The sequence below is a fragment of the Sarcophilus harrisii genome, chromosome 1 (genome assembly GCF_902635505.1).
Source record: "Sarcophilus harrisii chromosome 1, mSarHar1.11, whole genome shotgun sequence".
NCBI lineage: Eukaryota > Metazoa > Chordata > Mammalia > Dasyuromorphia > Dasyuridae > Sarcophilus > Sarcophilus harrisii.
In genome coordinates, this window is record NC_045426.1 from 341,811,511 (window position 1) to 341,833,266 (window position 21,756).

The 21,756-nt window shown below is 33.5% G+C and overlaps 1 protein-coding gene across 2 annotated transcripts in view; it reads right to left on the reverse strand.

Annotated features, from left to right (window-relative positions):
- The window catches only part of LMF1 (lipase maturation factor 1), a 739,963-nt gene that overhangs the window by 626,847 nt on the left and 91,360 nt on the right, over positions 1-21,756 (reverse strand). For both annotated transcript variants that reach the window (XM_031945746.1, XM_003761989.4), the window contains exon 3: positions 5,735-5,745. In XM_031945746.1, coding sequence (XP_031801606.1) covers positions 5,735-5,745 — 11 coding nt within the window. The remainder of the gene's footprint in view (positions 1-5,734; positions 5,746-21,756) is intronic.

Sequence of the window (21,756 nt, forward strand, 5' to 3'; positions counted from 1 at the left end):
TGTTGACTTTTTGAAGAGAATAATGCTATACAAATAAATCTACAACTATTGTTATGAACTTATTAAAGTGAAATTAGATGCTTCCATAACCATATCTTCAGATCAGTTAAAAATCAAAATACTCTGAGAACTTAGTCCACTCCACTATTCTATCCCAGGAAAACTATTTTCCACAAAGATAGCCTTTCCTTCTACATTAAAAACATAAAGCATTAACCTGAATGTCAGCACACTGATTAATTTTCCTCAAAGCCTTCAGGGTGAAGATGTGAATCACTGAATATAACATTAGGAAAAAAAACACGGTGAGAACAAAATTATTTGCAATAAGGAATTCAGTGAAATATGTTACATTGTAATCTTGTAATGACATTCAAGATTTGACATGACCAACCATTTTGCTGATACACCTGAAGAATCATAAGACTTTTATTTGACTTGCAGCTAAAATCTTCCATAAGAGTTGTCTCCTCAATTAGAATGTGAGCTCCCTGAAAGTGGGAGCTATCTTACCTTTTTAGGATGAGAAAGTGAGGCAGGTGACCTTGCCTTTTCTCACTTAAATCTTTTATTTGCATGTCTTGGTATCACCTCCCTGATATCATAGGTCTCTTTGAGAATAAAGGACAAACAACAACAACAACCTATGTCCCCTGTTAAATGCACAGTATTTTGTACATAATAAGCACTTACTTAATAATTGCTTCATTTCTTCAGTCATCCTGAAGACTTAAATTTTTCAGATAACCTTTAAAAATAAATATGTAATGAAATAGCAGCTCACTTTTTTATTGGACTGAATTCTTGCAAACACATTCTCCTCTCAACTATCCTGTGTGGAAGATAGAGAAGATTTTTTTTTTTTTTTTTTTTTTTACTATTGAGGAAACCAAGGGTTGAAACTAGTGAAGCGACTTCCTTACTAAACTGTTAAGTGGAAGAAATGGGACTTGGAACTAGGTCTTTAGATTCAGTATTCAGCATTATATCAAACTAACTCCACTGAGGACCTAACAAACCAAGGAAAGCATAGCTATAGGATTATAGAAAGAAAAAAAAAAGACCTCACATTTTCTAGCCACATAAGTCAGTCCATTGAGTCAGCTTCAGTTCTTTTTTTGTTTTCTGAGTCAACTGGGGTTAAGTGATTTGCCCAGGGTCACACAGATAGGAAGTGTTAAGTGGCTGAGGTTAAATTTGAACTCAGTTCCTCCTAACTTCAGGGCTGTGCTCTATCCACTGCACTACCTAGCTGCCCCAACTTCAGCTCTTAAAGGAAATTCTATAATCATCAGATTGATTCAAAGCTAAAATTCAATTGATTCAATGCTAAAAGTAATGGATTTTTATTTGATCAAGTTTCAATTCACATAAGAAAAACCTTTAGAGGTCTATGGGAGGTAGAAGGAATGGGAAGCATATAATGTAAAAGAAGCATATAACCAAGGTAGCCAATAAACATCAGGTACTATGTTCTTTGAGCCACAGAAGGGAGAAGTATGCCAATAATAGTCTTAAGGAAAAAGATACTTTGCCTCTCTGGCACCCCCTGTTTCATCAGCTGTACAACAATAAAAATCTGAAGTCCCACACCTTTACTCAAAGGCAACTTACAACTCCATTCCAACACTAATATATTGAGCCAGCACTTCCAGAGTAGAACACTGCATGTGCATGCTCATGCGCCAGCTCACACACACACAAACACACACTACACCATGCAGGCCAATGAATCCAAAATAGGAAAGTAGAAACATCACACCAATAGTCTTAGGTATTCCACACATTGGGAAAGTTGCCAAAGTAAGGGAAAACCATGATTTTTATGGGAAAAAATTAGTTTGTTTCCTATCTCAGATGTCACAGGCAAAAATATACTAGAAATTGGACAGCAAGTCCATCTCTACATGGTTCAGGGTCTAGACACTTCCAGTAGATTCCAGTCTGTCACAAGAAAGGCTAAATTCCACAAGTAAGAGAGATATTTTTGAAAACCATAGCATAAAACTGAATTGTTTTACAACAGACAGATATATTCTTTGCATTTTTCAAATCTACCTAATCTTAATATCATCTAGCCTTTATCTCTCCCTTGCATCCATAAATGAAAGCAATTGCTTAATACTTTGCTAAAATGTATAACTATATATAGATATTTGTAACACTACTTTGTCTTAGTTACAACAGCAATAATAATAAAAACAATAGTTAACATTTAATAGCTCTTACTGCCAAGCATGATGCTAAGTTCTTTATAACTATTATCTCATTTGATCCTCACAAAACCCTTGGAAGGTAGGTGCTATTTATTCTCATTTTACAGATGAGGAAACTGAGGCAAACAGAAGTTAAATGGTTTGTCTAAGGTTACACAATTAAGTGTCTGTAATCAAATCTGAACTCAGGTCTTCTTGACTACAGGCCTGGCATTTGATATATCCTCTGAGCTACTTAGCTGCCTCTATATAATACTGAATAAGTTGTATCAAATCCCCAGAACTCTGTGGAATCTCATGAATCACATTTTAAAACACATGAGAGGTTGAAGGTTTCCTTCCGGTTTAGAAAATAATTACTGAACATTTTAATTATTCAGCTTAAAGGAATATAAAAATTTTCAGAAAGCTTTTACCCCAATTCCTCAGAGCAGCATAGAGGTGACCCCCTCAAATGCTATACCAGCAGATAATTATTTCTGGTAGATTCTACTATGATAGAAACATAGTTATTGGTGACAGATTATGGCAGCTGTCCAAGGACCAATGTTGATAAGTATGGCTGGGAGGGTTAGCAATCACTAAATAGACCAGTAGACAATTATTTTGCTATGACAGTCCACAAAACAAAGAAAAGTAAAAAACAGTCCTCAAATCTATCTGATTCCTTTTTGCTTATATAATGTCCATGTTGAAGAGGCAGGAGAGAAGCATACTGTATCTAAGGGATAGGACCTAAATGTGGCATAGGGTAGTAGGGCCTAATTCAAATAAAAATGGAGGTCATTAAGCTATATAAAAGGATCCTTGTGGGTCAAATATTGACTTAGAAAACCACATATTAACGTTCTCTATGTTTTTATTATATTCTTACCTATATTGTTAAATATTTCCTATTTACATTTTAATCTGGCCTGGCCTCCCTCAGGAGTTTTCTGGACTACTTGAAGCAGGAACGTCACAAGTCTGACACTTCTGCAAACTCCTCTATTATGAGACTCTCTCTGAAAGCATGGAGCATGGAGACATTAAATGATTTGTCCAAGATTACAAAGTCACTATTGTATAAGAAGCAGAACTTGAACCGAGGACTTCTTTGTTTTAAGGCTGCAGCTCTCTATGCATCATACCAAGTGACTGGTACTCTAAATACAAATTGTAGGAAAACTGCTAGACCTCAATTCAAGAAGACCTGGGTTAACAGCCTATATCTATGGAACCCTGGAAAAATCACAATTTATGTGTCTAATTAATTCCCCTGGATTTATCTTGTAAGACAGAGGATTTAGTGGAGGAAATTTCCACAAAGGAGCTTCTCCAAGCTGTTGTGAGACATTGTGAGACATTGGCTCAGTGACCAAAGTAAATTTAATACTGACATTCGCCCTATAGAAGAATTTTCAATTAAATAGAAGGATGAATCACAAGCTTTTCTTGGAGAACAAACAAAAGAGCCACTAGAACTGATTTTATCTTGTTCCCAAAGACAAAAAAGACAATCATTAATAGGACATTTGGTTTTCTTACCTTTGCAGTGCTCATGTAGGGAAAAAAGTGTTTTGTAAATGTTAAGAGTTCTGCATAAAAGTTCTTCCTAAAGAAGAGAGTGAAATAGTAGTAGCTACTACAAATATCATTGCATTGGTGAAGAAAGATGGTTGGGGTAGTGGGAAAGAAAATCCATTACCAACTACTAAAGTTTAAAATGCTCTAGAGTAACTTTGAAAATAATACTAAAATAACCCTGATTTTAATCATGTTTTCAGAGATAGAAAAGAAAATTTCACCTCAGGGAGACACTTAGTTGCATATAATAAATACTTAAGGAGTAGGAGGGCATGTGACTATTAAACTCATTCCAAAACTAAACTAAATCATAGAATCAAGGAACCTCAGAGTTGGAAGGAACCCCAGAGGTCATTTAAGCTAACCCATTTCTGATTAAAAATTGTATTTAAGACATACATGATTTTTATTATAACTTTTTATTGAAGACTGCCAGTGAGAATAATTCTATATTACCATCTACATCTTATTGGCCTATAAATATTTTTAATAGAAATTTTGCATTTTAATTTTTGTCTTTAATAAGAAAGGGGGGAGGGATAGGACCAAAGGGGTGTGCCTTTTCCTAGTTGTCCAAAATAACTACTGAAATTTAATAATTCACTGAACTACTGTAGAATCTATGTCCCTCTGCTAGTGGCCTGAAAGAGTTAATAGTATATCCAAGGTGCCTCAGGCACTAGAAGAATTAGACTCATAAATATTAAACAACCACTACCATAATATTATTAAGTCTAATACTCCTTTCAGAAAGGAGAACTGTATAGCAAGGACTGTGCAATAAAATCCACCAATAATACTAAGAACCTGTTCGTCCATCTGTCCTCTCAATATTTCCCCTTCCCAGGGCAGAAAGCTATGTATACCAGGAAAGCTAACTAGACTACACAAAACAGAAGTCCCATAGTAAAAGACATAATTGATCCAAAAAAACACCAAGTTTTTCCTTTCTTTCCCATTGACACCCAAGAAGAAAGTGAAGCTTTTAACTAAAGTGGGCATTTCTATGGAATAATTCTTTCTTTCTTTTAGTATCTTTTAGAGGCTTAATAATTTTCAAACATGCACAAGAAAATTGTCTGTTGGTTTTCCAAGACTAACACCAAATAATTTTCCATCTGAATTTGCATTATTAATAGAACGTACAAATACCTTTTGTAATAGTTAATGCATAATTCTTTCTTCCAGCTTGACTTTCTGGGATTTATCTACCTGGATATACCTGCATGCTCTCTCAGTCTGTCTTAACTGCTCTATGTTTACTCAGTGCACGTAAATATCTCTTATTAAACAAAGTAAATTAAAAAGTAGGCTTTAAAAATCATATTTTACTCAACTGTGTTGAATATAGTAGCAAGCTACCCTTGGCCCAATCTACTTGGGACTTGAATTCCCAATGCAGATTTCAGCTTTATGTTGAGAATTGTATGAGGCATAAGTATGCTGTAGAAAACTCACCATGTTATGTAAAGATGAGATGTGTCTTTGTGATCCTTTTTACATGCATAAATGTGCATATCTCCTTTTCATGTACCCCAGAGAATCAAGTTGAATAATAATATCTGTAGATGTATTCATTATAATGTAATTGAACTGTCACCACTATGCCTAACTTATTCTATTCCAGCAAGGTGGAGATTGAATTTCTAGGCAAATAATGAATCTGAAAAATTCATGATTTCACACATCTGCATTAGTTGGTCATTCTCAGATCAGGATAGGGGTGCCTGCCTAAATTAGGATTCCATGACTAAACACCTAATATTATATTAAAGCATTACAAGAGCTGAGTCATTTAGAAGCAAAGAATATATTAAAGAATTGTTCATAAAATCTTCCAAAGGTAGAAGAATGAAACAAAATATATAAAAATCCTTTCAAGATACATACCCCCAAAATAGATCGCCAGGTAAATTCCTGGAGATAGTTTTTCTGAATTTATAATCACTTACCAAAAGCATACCTGAAAAAGAAACAGAAAAAATACATTAAAATATGGTTTAACGTCACTTTTAAAGCACAGAATGTTACATTGATGTAAAAATTTGCCAAACCTAAGTGAGATGCAAATAAAGTGAAGTTCTAACATTTATGGGACAAAAACTGATAGGATAGTGTATGCAGTTAGCACATTAATGACACAAATAGATATCAGTTTTGGTTTATCCTCTATAAACTCTCAGTTGTCTGTGTTTTGTATTTGGTACTCATCAGAGTGAGCTGATACACACCATCTCAGTTCCTACCAAAGAATCTCAAATATTAGAACTGAAAGGGACCTACCTGGTGGATCCTTAATTCCAACTAGTTAATCCATCTAATTAGATGAGAAAACTCAGGAGTAGGAAGGTGAACTTGCTTTTTCTAAATCATAAAATTAGTAAATAATATGCTGAATCCAGATTCAAACTCAGGCCCTTCCTCTAAATGACAAGGACTCTATTCCTTTCTCCCTCTTCCATCTTCCCCTCTCACCAATCTTCTAGCTTTGATTTATTCATTTACCATCACCAGGCCATATTATTGATCTGTGGCATAAGAAAATTCAAGTAATGATATGATATATTATCTACTATTAGGCTAAAGGGCCTGTGAGGAAAGGAAATACCACTAAGTATATGAATAAGTAAGTAAATTTTGATGCACTATAAAATCACTCAAAACGCTGGCAGGACATTACATATTTATTTAGATTTGAAAAACTTTCCAGAGTATATCACTGATATGTTTTTAACCCCATTCAAACTCAGGCTATGTTAAAGAACGGGGTTTAAACTAAAAGAGCATGATGCCATCTCAGCTCTAATGATACAAAAAAGATCTGTGCCCTAACTTTGTAAAGCTAACTGGAAAACTAAGGTTCCTCAGATTTGAATTAAGATTGTATTAACTTACTTTTATATTGTTAGAATGGAAGGTTAGCAGCAAACTTTTAAAAATAATCAAAATGTCCAAAAGAGAAATGCTTCCAAGCCAGTAAATTTACAAAGCAAAGCAGCACTCACTACATGTGGCCCAAGAACAGAAGATTACCACACCTGTTACAATAGACAGTATCTTTCATCTCTCCCAAGGATTTAACAAAGAACATAGTCTTTTAATTAAAAAAAAATGACAATTTGAATGACCATGAAATGATGCTACATACAGTGACTTTGAAACACTTCCATTTTTAATAAGGAAGCTGATTAGACAGCAAAATGGATGTTAGTTTCAGAAGTAGTCCATCAAATTTGATCTCCCAGAAACTATGGCATTAGAAATGCATTTTTAAATTTTTGATCAGGCAAATTGCCACAGTACCCAAATTTGTAAAACACAATGCAAGTGACAAAACCAACCCTACCATTTTAAAAACAAATTCCATTCAAATGTAAACATCTTAGAAAAGTAATTAAGTGACACAGAACATTAAATTATTTTCATAAGATTTGCTTGGAATTTTTTTTCCTGTATTTTTTTAACAGCTTCACCTGCTTTGAGTTTTAAGTGACAAGATTATTTGATATAAGATTTTTAATGGTGAATCCAATTATATGGTGGAAGGGAGAACTAAAGAGTCTTCATTATTTTTAGAGCTTTTGTTATATTATTTTTTCCAACAGCTGGAACTTGTTTTACAAGATGTTGTCTTTCATGGAGTTTTTTTTTAATTTCTTAAGTCCATCTTTACTCCTAAAAGCTTAAATTTTCCACTAAAATTGTCCATTTTAATAAATTACATCAAATTATTTTTAAAGACATGTTTTTGCTCCATATATCATTGGCTTAACTCTACCTGATTGGCAATTCATTAGGCTCCGCCACTCTGAAGGGGGCAAAAATAATCATGAAAGGGGGAGAATGTGCTGAAGGCTGGCAGAAATCCTGCTGGAAAATAGCCCACTTTTTAAATACCTAAGCAGTTTTCTGCTGTATAAAGTATTTTATTTTACAGATTGAGCTTTTTATGTAAGGCTACTGGTTTATAGAAAACCTTTGATTGGAATAGGGCATTAAGTTTAAAACAATTTTCATTAAAATGGCATAACATAGAAATAGGTAATATGGAATTGTTGCTTCTCATTTCTAAAGTCATCACTTCTTCCAGTTATGGTACAGTCTAAATGTAAACTCACAAGAATTATTCTATTTTCTTGGCAGACATAAGGAACCCCCTGAGGCCTATTTAAGAAGCATGCAGCAAGGAATTAATAATAAATTGTTTTCTGACGTGTGTCTGTTGCTGATTACATCAATCAAGACTGAAGAATTTGTCATGTGATGACAGCCAAACACTTGTGAATTTATTTCTCTGAAGAAGCTCATGATGAAAAATGCCAAAGAAACAAAAGCAAATGGCTCTCTGAGCAACTAAATAAATTTAGTAGGGTTTCTTAGCTAGAGACTACTGGGTTAACTGGGGCAGCAAGAAAGGTGGGAGGTGAGTATTTTCTCAAATCTCCTTTGCCTTTCTTTCGATACCAAACTGAACTGAGTAACAACATTTCATTAAGAAATATTATGAGAGTGTTGGGGACAAAAGAGAGAGAAAATTCTTCTTTCTATCCAATGTCCTCTCCCAGGAGAAAAATTTTCCATTTTGCAATATTTCTTCAAGTTATATTCTGAATATGGATGGAGAAAGATCATATCAACAGAAGCAAGAGGTAAAATAGCTAGTGTTAGGAGTTAATTAAGCAGTGTTCTTATACTAATATTCAAAATTTCATAGGTGCATGAGGGCTTTGCTTGGACAGCTTTAATCTTGGAAACAGCCATTCAAGCAACTAGGAAAAGACAGACAATGAGCAACTTCAAAATACCAGACCTAGTAAAATAATAACAACTTAACAGTGAAATAGTACAGTATAACTATTGTCTTGTATTTACATTCTGGCTTTTTAAAAGTCTTGCCTAAAGTCCCTTCCAGTTCTAACAACATTTTATGAATGTGTAAATTTTAATTTCTAATCTACTGTGGAGACAAGACTAACATATTAAATAGTTAGGGGGCAATATAAGGCAAAATAAATTAAATATTGGGTTTTATTGTACAGACTATAAATCTACTCTGAACTGTAGAGTTCAGAGGAAATATGGAAGCTAGGTGATAAGGTGGATACTGTAGTACTGTAATTGGAGTCAAAAAGACTTGAATTCAAATCTTGCCTCTAATTCACTGCCAGCTATATTGACCTGGGTAAATCACAACTTCTAGACTCAATTTCCCAATCTGAAAATTGGAGATCATAATAGCTCCTATCTTGTAGGCTTGTAGTAATAGTCAAAGGAGATAACACATTTAAAGGTTTTTGCATACCTTAAAGCATTCTCAAATTCTAATTGTTATTAAACACTAACTATTCAAATCAACATGGGCCAAAGTAGTTAGGGATGTGAGTAGATATAAAGGAAAGAAAGATTTATTCTAAACAAGAGGAACTAGGTAAGCAAAGGCAATAAACTGAGAATTTTTATGAGAGACATTTCATAAGAGGCACAGTAATTTATACAAGTTATAGGATTAGATTTGTCTCTTATTCTCACAAAGTCATCCTAGGTGTATCATTTAACTTTGCTGAGATTGAGTTTCTTTCATAAACAAAAAGGGAATGATACTAGCATCTTTCTCATAGGCTTCTTATAATGAAGTGCTGTGCAAATTTTAAAGTGATATATTGTAAATTATCTCACCATATTCTTCTTGGTTTTTGATGCTGTTCAGATAGAAACAATCCCAAATAAGTCACTATCCTGCATTTTTTTTATATTTAAATCTTTTCAGACTATTTCACAAATAAATGAAATGATTGCATTCTTTTTTTGCTGTAATTTAGTAAGAGTACTAACATATAAGTTTGCCTCTATAGAATCACTGAAATTAATATAATTTTCAGTATAACTCCAGAATGAGATAAGATACATGTACTTATCCTATTCTCTTTTTTCAATTAAAGCTTTTTAATTTTCAAAGCATATGCAAGGATAATTTTTCAACATTAACCCTTGAAAAACCTTGTGTTCCAAATTCTCCCAGCCTTCTCCCCATCCCCTCCCATAGATGGCAAGTAATCCAATATATGTTAAACATGGTAAAAAAATATGTTAAATATAAACATATATTATTATATTTGTAATTATATGTGTATGTATACATATAAATAATAAATATATATTAAATATAAATATATATTTATGCAATTATATTGCTGCACAAGAAAAATCAAATCAAAAAGGAAAAAAATGAGAAAGAAAATAAAATGCAAGCAAGCAACAGCAAAAAGAGTGAAAATGTTATATTGTGAACCACACTCAGTTCCATAGTTCTCTGTCTGGATGTATATGGCTCTCTTCATCACAAGATCATTAGAACTGGCTTGGATCATATCATTATTGAAAAAAGCCATGTCCATCAGAATTGATCATCGTATAATCTTGCTGTTGCTGTTGTCATGTGCAATGATCTCCTGGTTCTGCTCATTTCATTCAGCATCAGTTCATTTAATTCTCTCCAAGCCTTTCTGAAATCATCTTACCTATTGTTTTTTATAGAACAATATTCCATAACATCCATATACCATATTAAATTCATGAAGATGCCTCCTAAGAGGGACCTTTTGATTCCTTTCTTGGATCTTAGTCATTGCCCAGGTAGTATTTTTGGAAATTTCACTTTCCAATTATGTCTTTTAATATCATTTTCACACTCAATAAATTTTGACTGAAGAAGATGCAAGATATTTGTAAACAATATCTTCATTCAATAGTTTACTATAACCAGATTCAAACAAAGATCTGAGTTTCTATCTTTTCTTAAGAAACTGTAAATATTTAACATTAATTGAATTCATGACATTTTCAAATATAATTTATAAATATTTCATAAGAAGAGAGATGATTGGTATCTTTTTCAGTAGGGCCATTTCAGTCAATAAACATTTAATAAATGTTTACTAAGTACGAGGCATACAAATAGCTGAGGATACAAAAAGAGGCAAAAAATAATCTTTGCCTTCAAAGAGCAAACAATCTTTTTGTTTGTTTCTGATCAAAATTAGTTTTATTTTTAATAGTATTTTCCCTAATTACATATCAAGAAAAATTTTAACGTTAATTTTTACAAGATTTTTATCCTTGCTCACCTTTTCCAAAAATAATATGCAACTGGATATGTTATATATATGCTATAATGCAAAACATTTCTATATCATTCACAATTGTGAAAGAAAAAAACAGATAAGGAAAAAACACACAAAAAGAGTAAAGTGAGTGGGGAAAAAAGTATTCTTCTATATTCATTCAAATCCATCAATTCTTTATCTAGATGTAGAATGCATTTTCCTTATTGAGTCCTTTGTAGTTGTTTTAGATCATTGTGTTGCTGAGAAGAGCAAAGTCATTTATAGTTAGTTGATCATCACACAATGTTGCTGAATCTGTATATAACGTTTTCCTGGTTCTGCTCATTTTACTTTGCATCAATTCTTAACTTTCCAACTTTTTCTGAAATTTGCCTATCCATCATTTCTTATTATACAATAGCATACCATTACATTCATATGCCAAAGCTTGTTCAGCTATTCCCCAACTGAAGGGCTTCCCTCAACTTCCACTATTTTGCCACCACAAAAAGGGTTGCTTTAAATATTTTTGCACATGTTGATCCTTTCCCTTTTTTATAAGAACTCACAAACTTGATGTCATCCTTGTTCTTCAAATAATTAACAAGATGCTTTAATTTGACCCCCCTTGAATTTAATAAATGCAATATTTCACCCGTGTTTAGTCATAGTTAAGAGATTGTAGTAGATAGCTAAATAGAATTATAATGGGTTTAAATTGCTTCCCTAAAAAAAAGCTACACTTTCTATTACTTGTTCTTGACCTTACAGTGTTTGGAGTGTTTTAAATCTACAATGGCTTTTCATATACCCATCAAATACTCCAGCGTTCTCATTATGTTTAGGTGTATTTTTTTGTGACTGAAAGATAAACTTGCTCTTTTTAGCCCCTTAGACTTTTGGCATGCTCTTTTTATTCCTCAACCAATTCATTAATTTTGCATGTTACAATTTTATTTTTACAATATATAAACGTGATTATTTTGTATAAGGTTCATGAACTTGAAATTAACCTGTATGTGGAGGCTGGTGTTGTATTTTTCAAATAATGGATATGAGATACATTCTGTTTTGTAACTCCAACTCAAAACTGAGTTTAAAGGAAAATGTGATAAAATATTGTTAGTAATCTATAAATCACTGGAAAGTAGTTAAGTCAAAAATTATTATCTTATTCAGTTTACACTTTCCAGAGCAGCTAGAATTTCAGTAACCTCCCCTGACATAACTGTACAGTAATTAACTACAATAATGGTGCACAAACTTTCTGTTTCTTTTTTAATTCAACCTGTATTTTCATTTTATTGAACTTCTCACAACCATAGAGATAAAAATAAATCTTTCTTCCTCATGGATTATTCGTTCACTTTACTTCTCAAGACTGATCAAGTTATTAATATTCAACTTTTATTTTGTTCTTTTGTAGTTCTGACCTCATACACCATTTTAACCTTTTGACCTTGTTTATATTGATTATTGATTGTGTTGATTATGAGAACATGGAATTTCTAATATGCTTTTGTTTTCCATATTCCCTTCCTCCTAGATTTCTTTTTGTTGACTTTAATTGGGCAATATACAAATTTTCTATCAGCAAGATATTGATATAGTTTTCCACTACTTTTCCAATTTTCTGACTCCAGTTAATTCTGCAGTGGTAGTATTTGACACCTATTTTTAGGATTATTCCTTGAGAGTTCCTTTTTTTTCTATGAGTCTTGCATATATATTTGTTGTATGAAGGTCCTGAAATGTATACACTTTATGTCAAATGCTATTAGAGGATATGTTCATTCATAATAATTATAGAAGATATCTTTTTCAAATACCCTATTTATACACATATTTATAGCAGGTATAATTCACTTACTAGTTGGTTCAATGTTATCAGACTCAAAAGATTTCTGATGATTACAGTCTAAGTATGCTTATCTCCTTTTAAAAATAATGTGAAACATTCATGCTATTTCCGTCATTCACTTCATTATTAAGTATAATTTCTGGAGTTTCATCAAGTAAAGGTTTTTCAATAATCTTGAGTTTTCAACTCTTCCCTTTTCAAATTTTAACAACTTTTCAATTTCATCCCTTATTTCATCTAATAAAAGTTTATGGCAGCCCAGCACTGCTTAGCAATATGTTGTTGTGGGACTTGGAGATGAGAGCACCAATGACTAAAAGAATTATGAACCCCTTGACTGTATTGTGAGATTTGTTTCCAATTTTGTTACATGTAAAACATTCTTATCTTCATTCCATTTTGTGTCCATTGATGGTTCACCCACTTTAGTGGTTAGTACATTCCCAATGAAGCAATTCTATCAGGAGATATATTAGTATTTCTAATGATACCAGAAAACAAAAATACACCACTTTCATTTCTATCCTCTGTCACTTTCATTTCTATCCTCTGTCAAGTTGAACATTCTGATAGTTTTTAAGAGAGTCACACTGCATGCCTAAGCCAGCTTGTCTATTTTTTAAATTCAACAAGACCAATTTCATCACGTTTCCCAAGATGTTAACCTGGTAAATATTTAACAACTAAAATGGTGGTAAATGTTTAACAACTGACTCTCTGAGGAAAAAAAATTCACAAACAAGACTTTTTAAAAACAATACATTATTAATATTTTCTCCATTACTTTCTAAAACCTAGACAACCAACAAAAGAATAAAGTCCTGATTTATAAAATTTGCCCATCTCCAGGGCAAAAAATGTTTACATTGAAACTTTAACAATCAGTTCTTGAGCCTGTTTCAGTTGGCTCCAGCCTACCCCTGGTGCTAACCATATCAGGATCCAAATGGCTAAAATTTCACATTTTACGATAGGTCTTCAATCTCCCAGATGCTTCCTAATCTGTCTTAGTCCTTAGCCATTATGAATAATAAGCTTGGTTTTCACAGGGTTATTATTACTGTATATTGGTCTGAAATGACTACAGTGAAAACTAACAAAGAGGATACACATTAAAGTCTAGTAAAAATAAAAACATAAGTACTTCCTGATCATCAAAACAAAGCTAATTACTCATAACAATTTGAAAAGAAAAATAAAAACTACAAAAAATAATAAAATTTAGATTTATCCAAGGATCAACCTTTTGATACTCTTAGAAATCCTGAATGACTGAGAACTTGGAAAAAGATAAAGAACAAAGGCATCTTCAGAGACCAAAATATATATATTTGAACAGAAAGCAGGGATGAAAAAAGCAGATAAGAACTAGGGCAAAAAATCATACTCAATTCAATGTAAACTCATTGAAGAGAAATAAAGAAAACCTGAGAAATGCTCATATACATTTTTCACGTATACATGCCCCTAAAATATATATCACCATAATAAGAGAAGAGACAGTATTTCTAACAGAAAACCAGAGAAGCAGAAATGAAGAGAAAGAGAATAAAATAATTGCAGAGAGTGGGGAGGAAAGAAACTTGGTGATGTCAAAGTTACAAATTAAGTCTTTTAGTTCTATATCTCATCTATTTGAATCTCAGCTAAATTAATGGCAATTTATAAGAATTTAAAACAGAAAAATATAAAGGAAAGTTAGTTAAATTTATCCAGAAAACTTATCTAGAAAACTTTCCATAACAATCTCTGATAACCAAAGTTTTGTTTCCTTCAACAAAATAAATCCATATTTTTGTGATAAATTATCTGTGAACAAAATAATCATTTCATTTGATCCTTTAGGGGTTATCTTGAACATTCTCCAATCTGTTTTAACTTTCAGTATGATTCTTTTGTCCTTTCTTTACACATAGTTTATCTCCTGCTTTAGTGAGAAGATTGAAATCAGTAGGTGAGAATGCCCTCAATTTTACTTATTCCCTCAAAATATCTCCTTATCTATTCCCTTCTTTTATTTTCTTTACAGTCTCAGAAATAAAAAGATGGCCTCGCTTTCCATATATGCTCACATTTTCATTTACTCCTATTTCTTCTTATATCTAATTTCCCTAATTGTTCGCTCTCTTTAACTAACATCTTCATTCTCTTTCTCAAATGATTCTGTGCTACTAAAAAAAAAAAAAAAAAAAAAAGATTCCCACTGTGTTGAGAAAATTCTGCTTCTTTCTACTATATTCTCTATCATTCTTTCTCTTTTTTTAATTTTATCAAATAATTGTTTTACATAACATGCTTCCATTTCCTTATTATAGACCCTGTCTGAATCTGTTCAAATCAACTATACAATTAATACATAACAACTAACATAAAGCAGATTCATTAGAAAATAAGCCATATGTAAATTACTCCCTTTTTAAAGTAGAACCAACTCTTTTAAAACTTCTCTAATCTGTCTTTCACCCAAATATTCTACTGAAATTATACATTCAAAAGTCACAAGTAATTTAATGAACTCAAAAGACTTTTTTCAGTCCTCAGCTGTACCAGATCTAAAATTATATTATAGAGCAGCAGTTACCAAAACCATTTGGTATTGGCTAAGGAATAGATTAGTTGATCAGTGGAATAGGTTAGGTTCAAGGGATAAAACAGTCAACAAATAGCAACTTGGTTCTTTGAAAACCCAAAGACCCCAGCTTTTGGGATAAAAACTTACTTTTGATAAAATTGTGGAAAATTGAAACTAATATGGCAGAAACTAGGCATTGATCCACACTTAACACCGATACACCAAGATAAGGTCAAATGGGTTCATGACATGGCATAAAGAATGAAAATTAATAAATTAGAGGAACACAGGATAGTTTACCTCTCAGACCTGTGGAAGGGAAGGACTTTATGACCAAGTAGAACTAGAGATCATTGATCACAAAATAGAAAATTTCGATTATACCAAACTGAAAAGCTTCTGTACAAAAAAAACTAATGCAGACAAGATTAGAAGGGAAGCAATAAACTGGGAAAATATTTTTACAATCAAAGGTTCTGATAAAGGCCTCATTTCCAAAAATATATAGATAATAAACTCTAATTTATAAAAATCGCCATTCTCCAATTGAAAATGGTCAAAGGATATGAAAGACAATTTCAGATGAAGAAATTGAAACTATTTCTAGTCATATGAAAAGATTTCCAAGTCATTATTAATCAGAGAAATGCAAATTAAGACAACTTTTAAGATAACCACTACACACCTTAGGGATTGGCTAAGATGACAGAAAAATAATGATGATTGTTGAGGGGATGCGGAAAACTGGGACATTGATGCATTGTTGGGAGTTGTGAACTAATCCAACCATTTTGAGAGTAGTTTGGAACTATGCTCAAAAGTTATCAAACTGTGATACCTTTGATCCAGCAGTGTTACTACTGGGCTTATATCCCAAAGAGATTATAAAGAAGGGAAAGGGACCTGTATGTGCACGAATGTTTGTGGCAGCCCTTTTTGTAGTGGCTAGAAACTGGAAACTGAATGGATGTCCATCGGATGGTGAATGGCTGAATAAATTGTGGCATATGAATATTATGGAATATTACTGTTTTGTAAGAAATGACCAACAGGATGATTTCAGAAAGGCCTGGAGAGATTTACACGAACTGATGCTGAATGAAATGAGTAGGACCAGGGGATCATTATATACTTCAACAACAATACTATATGATGACCAGTTCTGATGGACCAGGCCATCCCTCAGCAAATCTAGATCAACCAAATCATTTCCAGTGGAGCAGTAATGAACTGAACTATAGCTCAGAGAAAGAACCTGGGAGATGACTAAAATCATTAATTGAATTCTAATCCCTATATTTATGCCCACCTGCATTTTTTATTTCCTTCACAAGCTAATTGTACAATATTTCAGAGTCTGATTCTTTTATACAGCAAAATAATGTTTTGGTCATGTATACTATTGTGTATCTAATTTATTTTTAATGTATTTAAATCTACTGGTCATCCTGCCATCTAGGGGGGGTGGGGTAAGGAGATGAAAAATTGGAACAAGAGGTTTGGCAATTGTTAACGCTGTAAAGTTACCCATGCATATAACCTGTAAATAAAAGGCTATTAAATAAATAAATAAATAAAAAATAAAAAAAAATTAAAAAGTTAACTGAAGAAAAAAGAAATGACCAACAGGATGATTTCAGAAAGGCCTGGAGAGCCTTACACGAACTGATGCTGAGTGAAATGAGCAGGACCAGGAGATCATTATATACTTCCAACAACAATACTATATGATTGACCAGTTCTGATGGACCAGGGCCATCCTCAGCAACGAGATCAACCAAATCATTTCCAATGGAGCAGTAATGAACTGAACTAGCTATCAGAGAAAGAACTCTGGGAGATGACTAAAACCATTACATTGAATTCTAATCCCTTATATTTATGCCACATGCATTTTTGATTTCTTCAAAGTTAATTGTACAATATTTCAGAGTCTGATTCTTTTTATACAGCAAAATAACGTTTGGTCATGTATACTTATTGTGTATCTAATTTATATTTTAATGTATTTAACATCTACTGGTCATCCTGCCATCTAGGAGAGGGTATGGGGGTAAGAGGTGAAAAATTGGAACAAGAGGTTTGACAATTGTTAATGCTGTAAAGTTACCCATGCATATAACCTGTAAATAAAAGGCTATTTAGAAAAAAAAAAAAAAAAAAAAAAAGACTTTTTTCAGTCCTCATCACCCTTGATTTCTATGTAAAACCTGGAACCATGAACCACCTAATTTATTTGGAAACTCTTCATCTCCCCCATTTTAAAAACTATACTATTCTAGTTATCCCTTCTATCTTAATGACAATTCCTGTCTCATGTGGTAGTTTCCCTTATTCTTCCAATCTACTAAATATACTTCTTTCTCTTTGCTCTTGACTATATGTTCTCCTATATATTTTTCTACCCCCATGAAGAATTCATAAAAATATTTTCAATTATTCAATGATAATTACTGTGCCACTGACCTCCAAATCTATATTCTTAATCTTGACCTTTCCCTCATGCTCTAATACCAAAGCTCCTAATGTCTGCTGGCCATTTTAATTTATGGGTCCTATAACACTTCAAGTTCAATATTTTTATGCTAAACTCATCACCTTCCTAATAAAAGCAATGATACTTCTGACTTTCATATGTAGGTAAATATTCTTACTTTTCTCCATCACCAAGATTCAAAATTTCAGATGCATCTTTATCTCTTCCTACTGCCTTCCCCCAAACATTTAAGTAGGGACTCAAACTCTTTTTTTTTTTTTTTTTTTTTTCATTTAATAGCCTTTTATTTACAGGATATATACATGGGTAACTTTACAGCATTAACAATTGCCAAACCTCTTGTTCCAATTTTTCACCTCTTACCCCCCCCACCCCCTCCCCTAGATGGCAGGATGACCAGTAGATGTTAAATATATTAAAATATAACTTAGATACACAATAAGTATATATGACCAAAACATTATTTTGCTGTACAAAAAGAATCAGACTCTGAATTATTGTACAATTAGCTTGTGAAGGAAATCAAAAATGCATGTGTGCATAAATATAGGGATTGGGAATTTAATGTAATGGTTTTTAGTCATCTCCCAGAGTTATTTTTCTGGGCATAGCTAGTTCAGTTCATTACTGCTCCATTAGAAATGATTTGGTTGATCTCGTTGCTGAGGATGGCCTGATCCATCAGAACTGGTCATCATCTAGTATTGTTGTTGAAGTATATAATGATCTCCTGGTCCTGCTCATTTCACTCAGCATCAGTTCGTGTAAGTCTCTCCAGGCCTTTCTGAAATCATCCTGTCAAACTCTTTTTCATTAACGTTCTTAAATGACTATGAGTCAATACTCTTTGGAGATAAGAGAGATTATATCAAATCTTCTGAAGTTCATTCCTATAGTTATTGGAAGATAAAAGAGGCCAGCATGTGTTAAGGGTCAAAAAATTTGACATTTATTTAGGGTTAGTCAGCTTACAAAACTTCAGTTTCCTTATCTGCAAAACCTCAGAGCAATAAAAATGTAAATTGTTATTAGCATTAAGATGGTAGCAAAGTACTGGCTATTGAAACAAAAGGGGATATTAATTATTAAAAATTGAAGCTCCTCTACAATCCTTGAAAATTTCTGTGCTACAAACAAAACCAATGTAGCCAAGAAGCAGAAAGCTGGCAAAATATTTTTGCAGCCAGTATTTCTGATAAAAACCTCATTTCCAAAATATATAGAGAACTAACTAAAATTAATAATACAAATATCCAACTGATAAATGATCAAAGGATATGAACAATTTTCAGATGAAGAAATAAAAGCCATTTCTAAGCACATAAAAATGGTTTAAATCACTTTTGATTAGAAAAATGAAAATTGTGAGTCAAGATGGCTGAGAAGGCACACGCGACTTTCTAAGCTCCTCTCATTCCCCTCATAACCAACTATTTTATCCAGCCTCAGAAATAGCTCTTCACTGCTTAAATTCATGAAGATCAGAAGCATACAACTTACCAGCTGAAGTCAATCTGGAAGATCGCCAGGAAAGGTTTGTCCTGAGGGGCCAGGAACAGACTAGTGCAGGCAGCAAGAGGCTAGTGTCCTGAACAGACCAGGGGCGAGGGTGATCTCTGTGGCTAGAGAAGTTATAGAGAACACTCTGCTATAGGCTAACTGATCTGCCTTGATTACAAAGCAGTAAACTGGCAGAGAAATTAAAGCCTAAAACAGAGGGTACTCTAAAAAACGCCAGAACCTAACAAGATCTGGCTGTAGCTACTCAAACCCGGAAGTAACTCAGGCAGACTGAAACGCAGCCCTGCAGCCACATCCTGCAGTTCGGGGCTTTTGCAGGGGCACTTAAAAACTCACACAGCAGGGGGGCACAGACTGAGCAGCCTCTAATCAGCACAGTGGGGGGGCTCAGCCTGGGGCAATAGAACTTCCCCAACAGGAATGTGCTTCCTGGGGCTGAGACACTTCCGGTCCCTGTAAATCCATTCACGGGCTCAACTGCTAATACCCACAGCCCCAGGGTGGGATTTGGCTTGGGATAGTGAAACTCTCACTGCTCAGGGTCTAACCCCAGGGCAGTCATTATCTTACACAGCAGGGGTTCATTGCAGGGCACTTTCCCAACTCTGCCCTCAGACTTGAGTTACTTCTGGGTGGGGAACTCTTTCCAGAGCATTCCAGTACCTTGCTGCTTTTTGCATCCAGCTCTGCTCTGCAGAGGAAGCTGGTAACCTCCTGGCCCTGAAGGCAGACCTTGCGGGCTTTAACAAAATGAGTAAGAAAATCAAAAGGACAATTGATAGTTTCTACTCAGAAAGAGAACAGCTTTTCAACCCTGAAAAGACTAATAGCAGACAGTCTCCAGACAATTGTTGGTCCCCAATACAAAAGGTTCTCCTAGAAAAGACTATTAAAAACCTTAAAAGAGAACTAGAAAAAAAATGGGGAAAGGAAAGAGAAACTATGCAAGAGAGTACAGAAAAGACATATAACTCACTAAAAGAAAAATTTGATAAAGTGGAAAAAGAACACAACTTCCTGAAATGTGAATTGGAAAAGGTAAAAAACTCCCAAGAAGTACAGGGAAACAGAATTTGTGAATTGGAGAAAGAAAATAACTCACTAAAAAAAAAATTAGTGAAATGGAAAAAACAATTCCATAGAGCAAAACAACTCATTTAAAAACTCAATTGGACATATTCAAAAACAAGTAAAAAAATCTAATGAAGAAAATAACACACTAAAAATCAGAAGTGAACAAATAGAAATGACTGATTCATTGAGAAAGGAAGAATCAGTCAAGCAAAACAAAAAAAATGAAAGATTGGAAAAAAATGTAAAATATGTACTTGGAAAAACAACAGATCTCCTAGATCTAGGAGAGATAACCTGAGGATCATCAGACTACCCGAAAATTATGATGAAAAAAAGAGCCTAGATACTATTTTACAGGAAATCATTAAAGAGAACTGCCCAGAAGTAATATAACCAGAAGGTAATATAGGTGTTGAAAGAATCCATCGAACACCTTCTGAAAAAGACCCTAAAATAAAGAATCCGAGGAATATTGTGGCCAAACTTCAGAATTTTCAGACTAAAGAAAAAATTCTAAAAGCATCCAGGAAAAAACAGTTCAAATACGAAGGTGCCACAATAAGGGTCACACAAGATCTAGCTGCCTCAACATTAAAGGATCAAAGTGCCTGGAATTTGATATTCTGAAGGGCAAAAGAACTTGTAATGCACCCAAGAATAAACTACCCAGCTAAACTGAGCCTTTTTTTCCCATAGAAGAAGATGGACATTTAATGAAACAGAGGAATTCCATCTGTTTCTAAAGAAAAAAACAGACTTAAATAAAAAATTTGATCTCCAACAACAGAACTCAAGACAAGTAGAAAAAGGTAAAAGGAACTCTTGAGAACTGTATTTCTGTTGTGGTTATACATAAAAACCACATGTATAATTTGATTTTACTGATGTAGCATAAAAAAGGGAAGTAGAAATGGAAAGGGGATAATGTCAGAAATAGGGAAAAGCGGAGATAAAAAGAGGGAAACTACAAGCGACGATGAGGCAAAGGAAACCTATCATATCTGAGGGAACTTAGAGAGGGTGAGGAACATTGTGCAAATCTTACTCTCACCAGAGTTGGCTCAAAGAGGAAATAATTGACATATTTGTTTTACAAAGAATCTTCTCTCACCTCATTAAAAAGTGGGAGAGGAAAAGGGAAAAGGAAAAAGAGTAATAAGGGAAGGGTACAATAAATGGAAAGGGATTCAAAGGGAAGAGGGAGGGATACTAAAGAGGGAGAGGTGGGTGACACAAGTGGGACCAATAAGCTTAATACTAAGGAAGGGGGGAAGGAGGACAAGAAAAAGGAAAGCATAATCTGGGGATATTAGGATGGCAGGAAATACAGAATTAATAATTTTAAC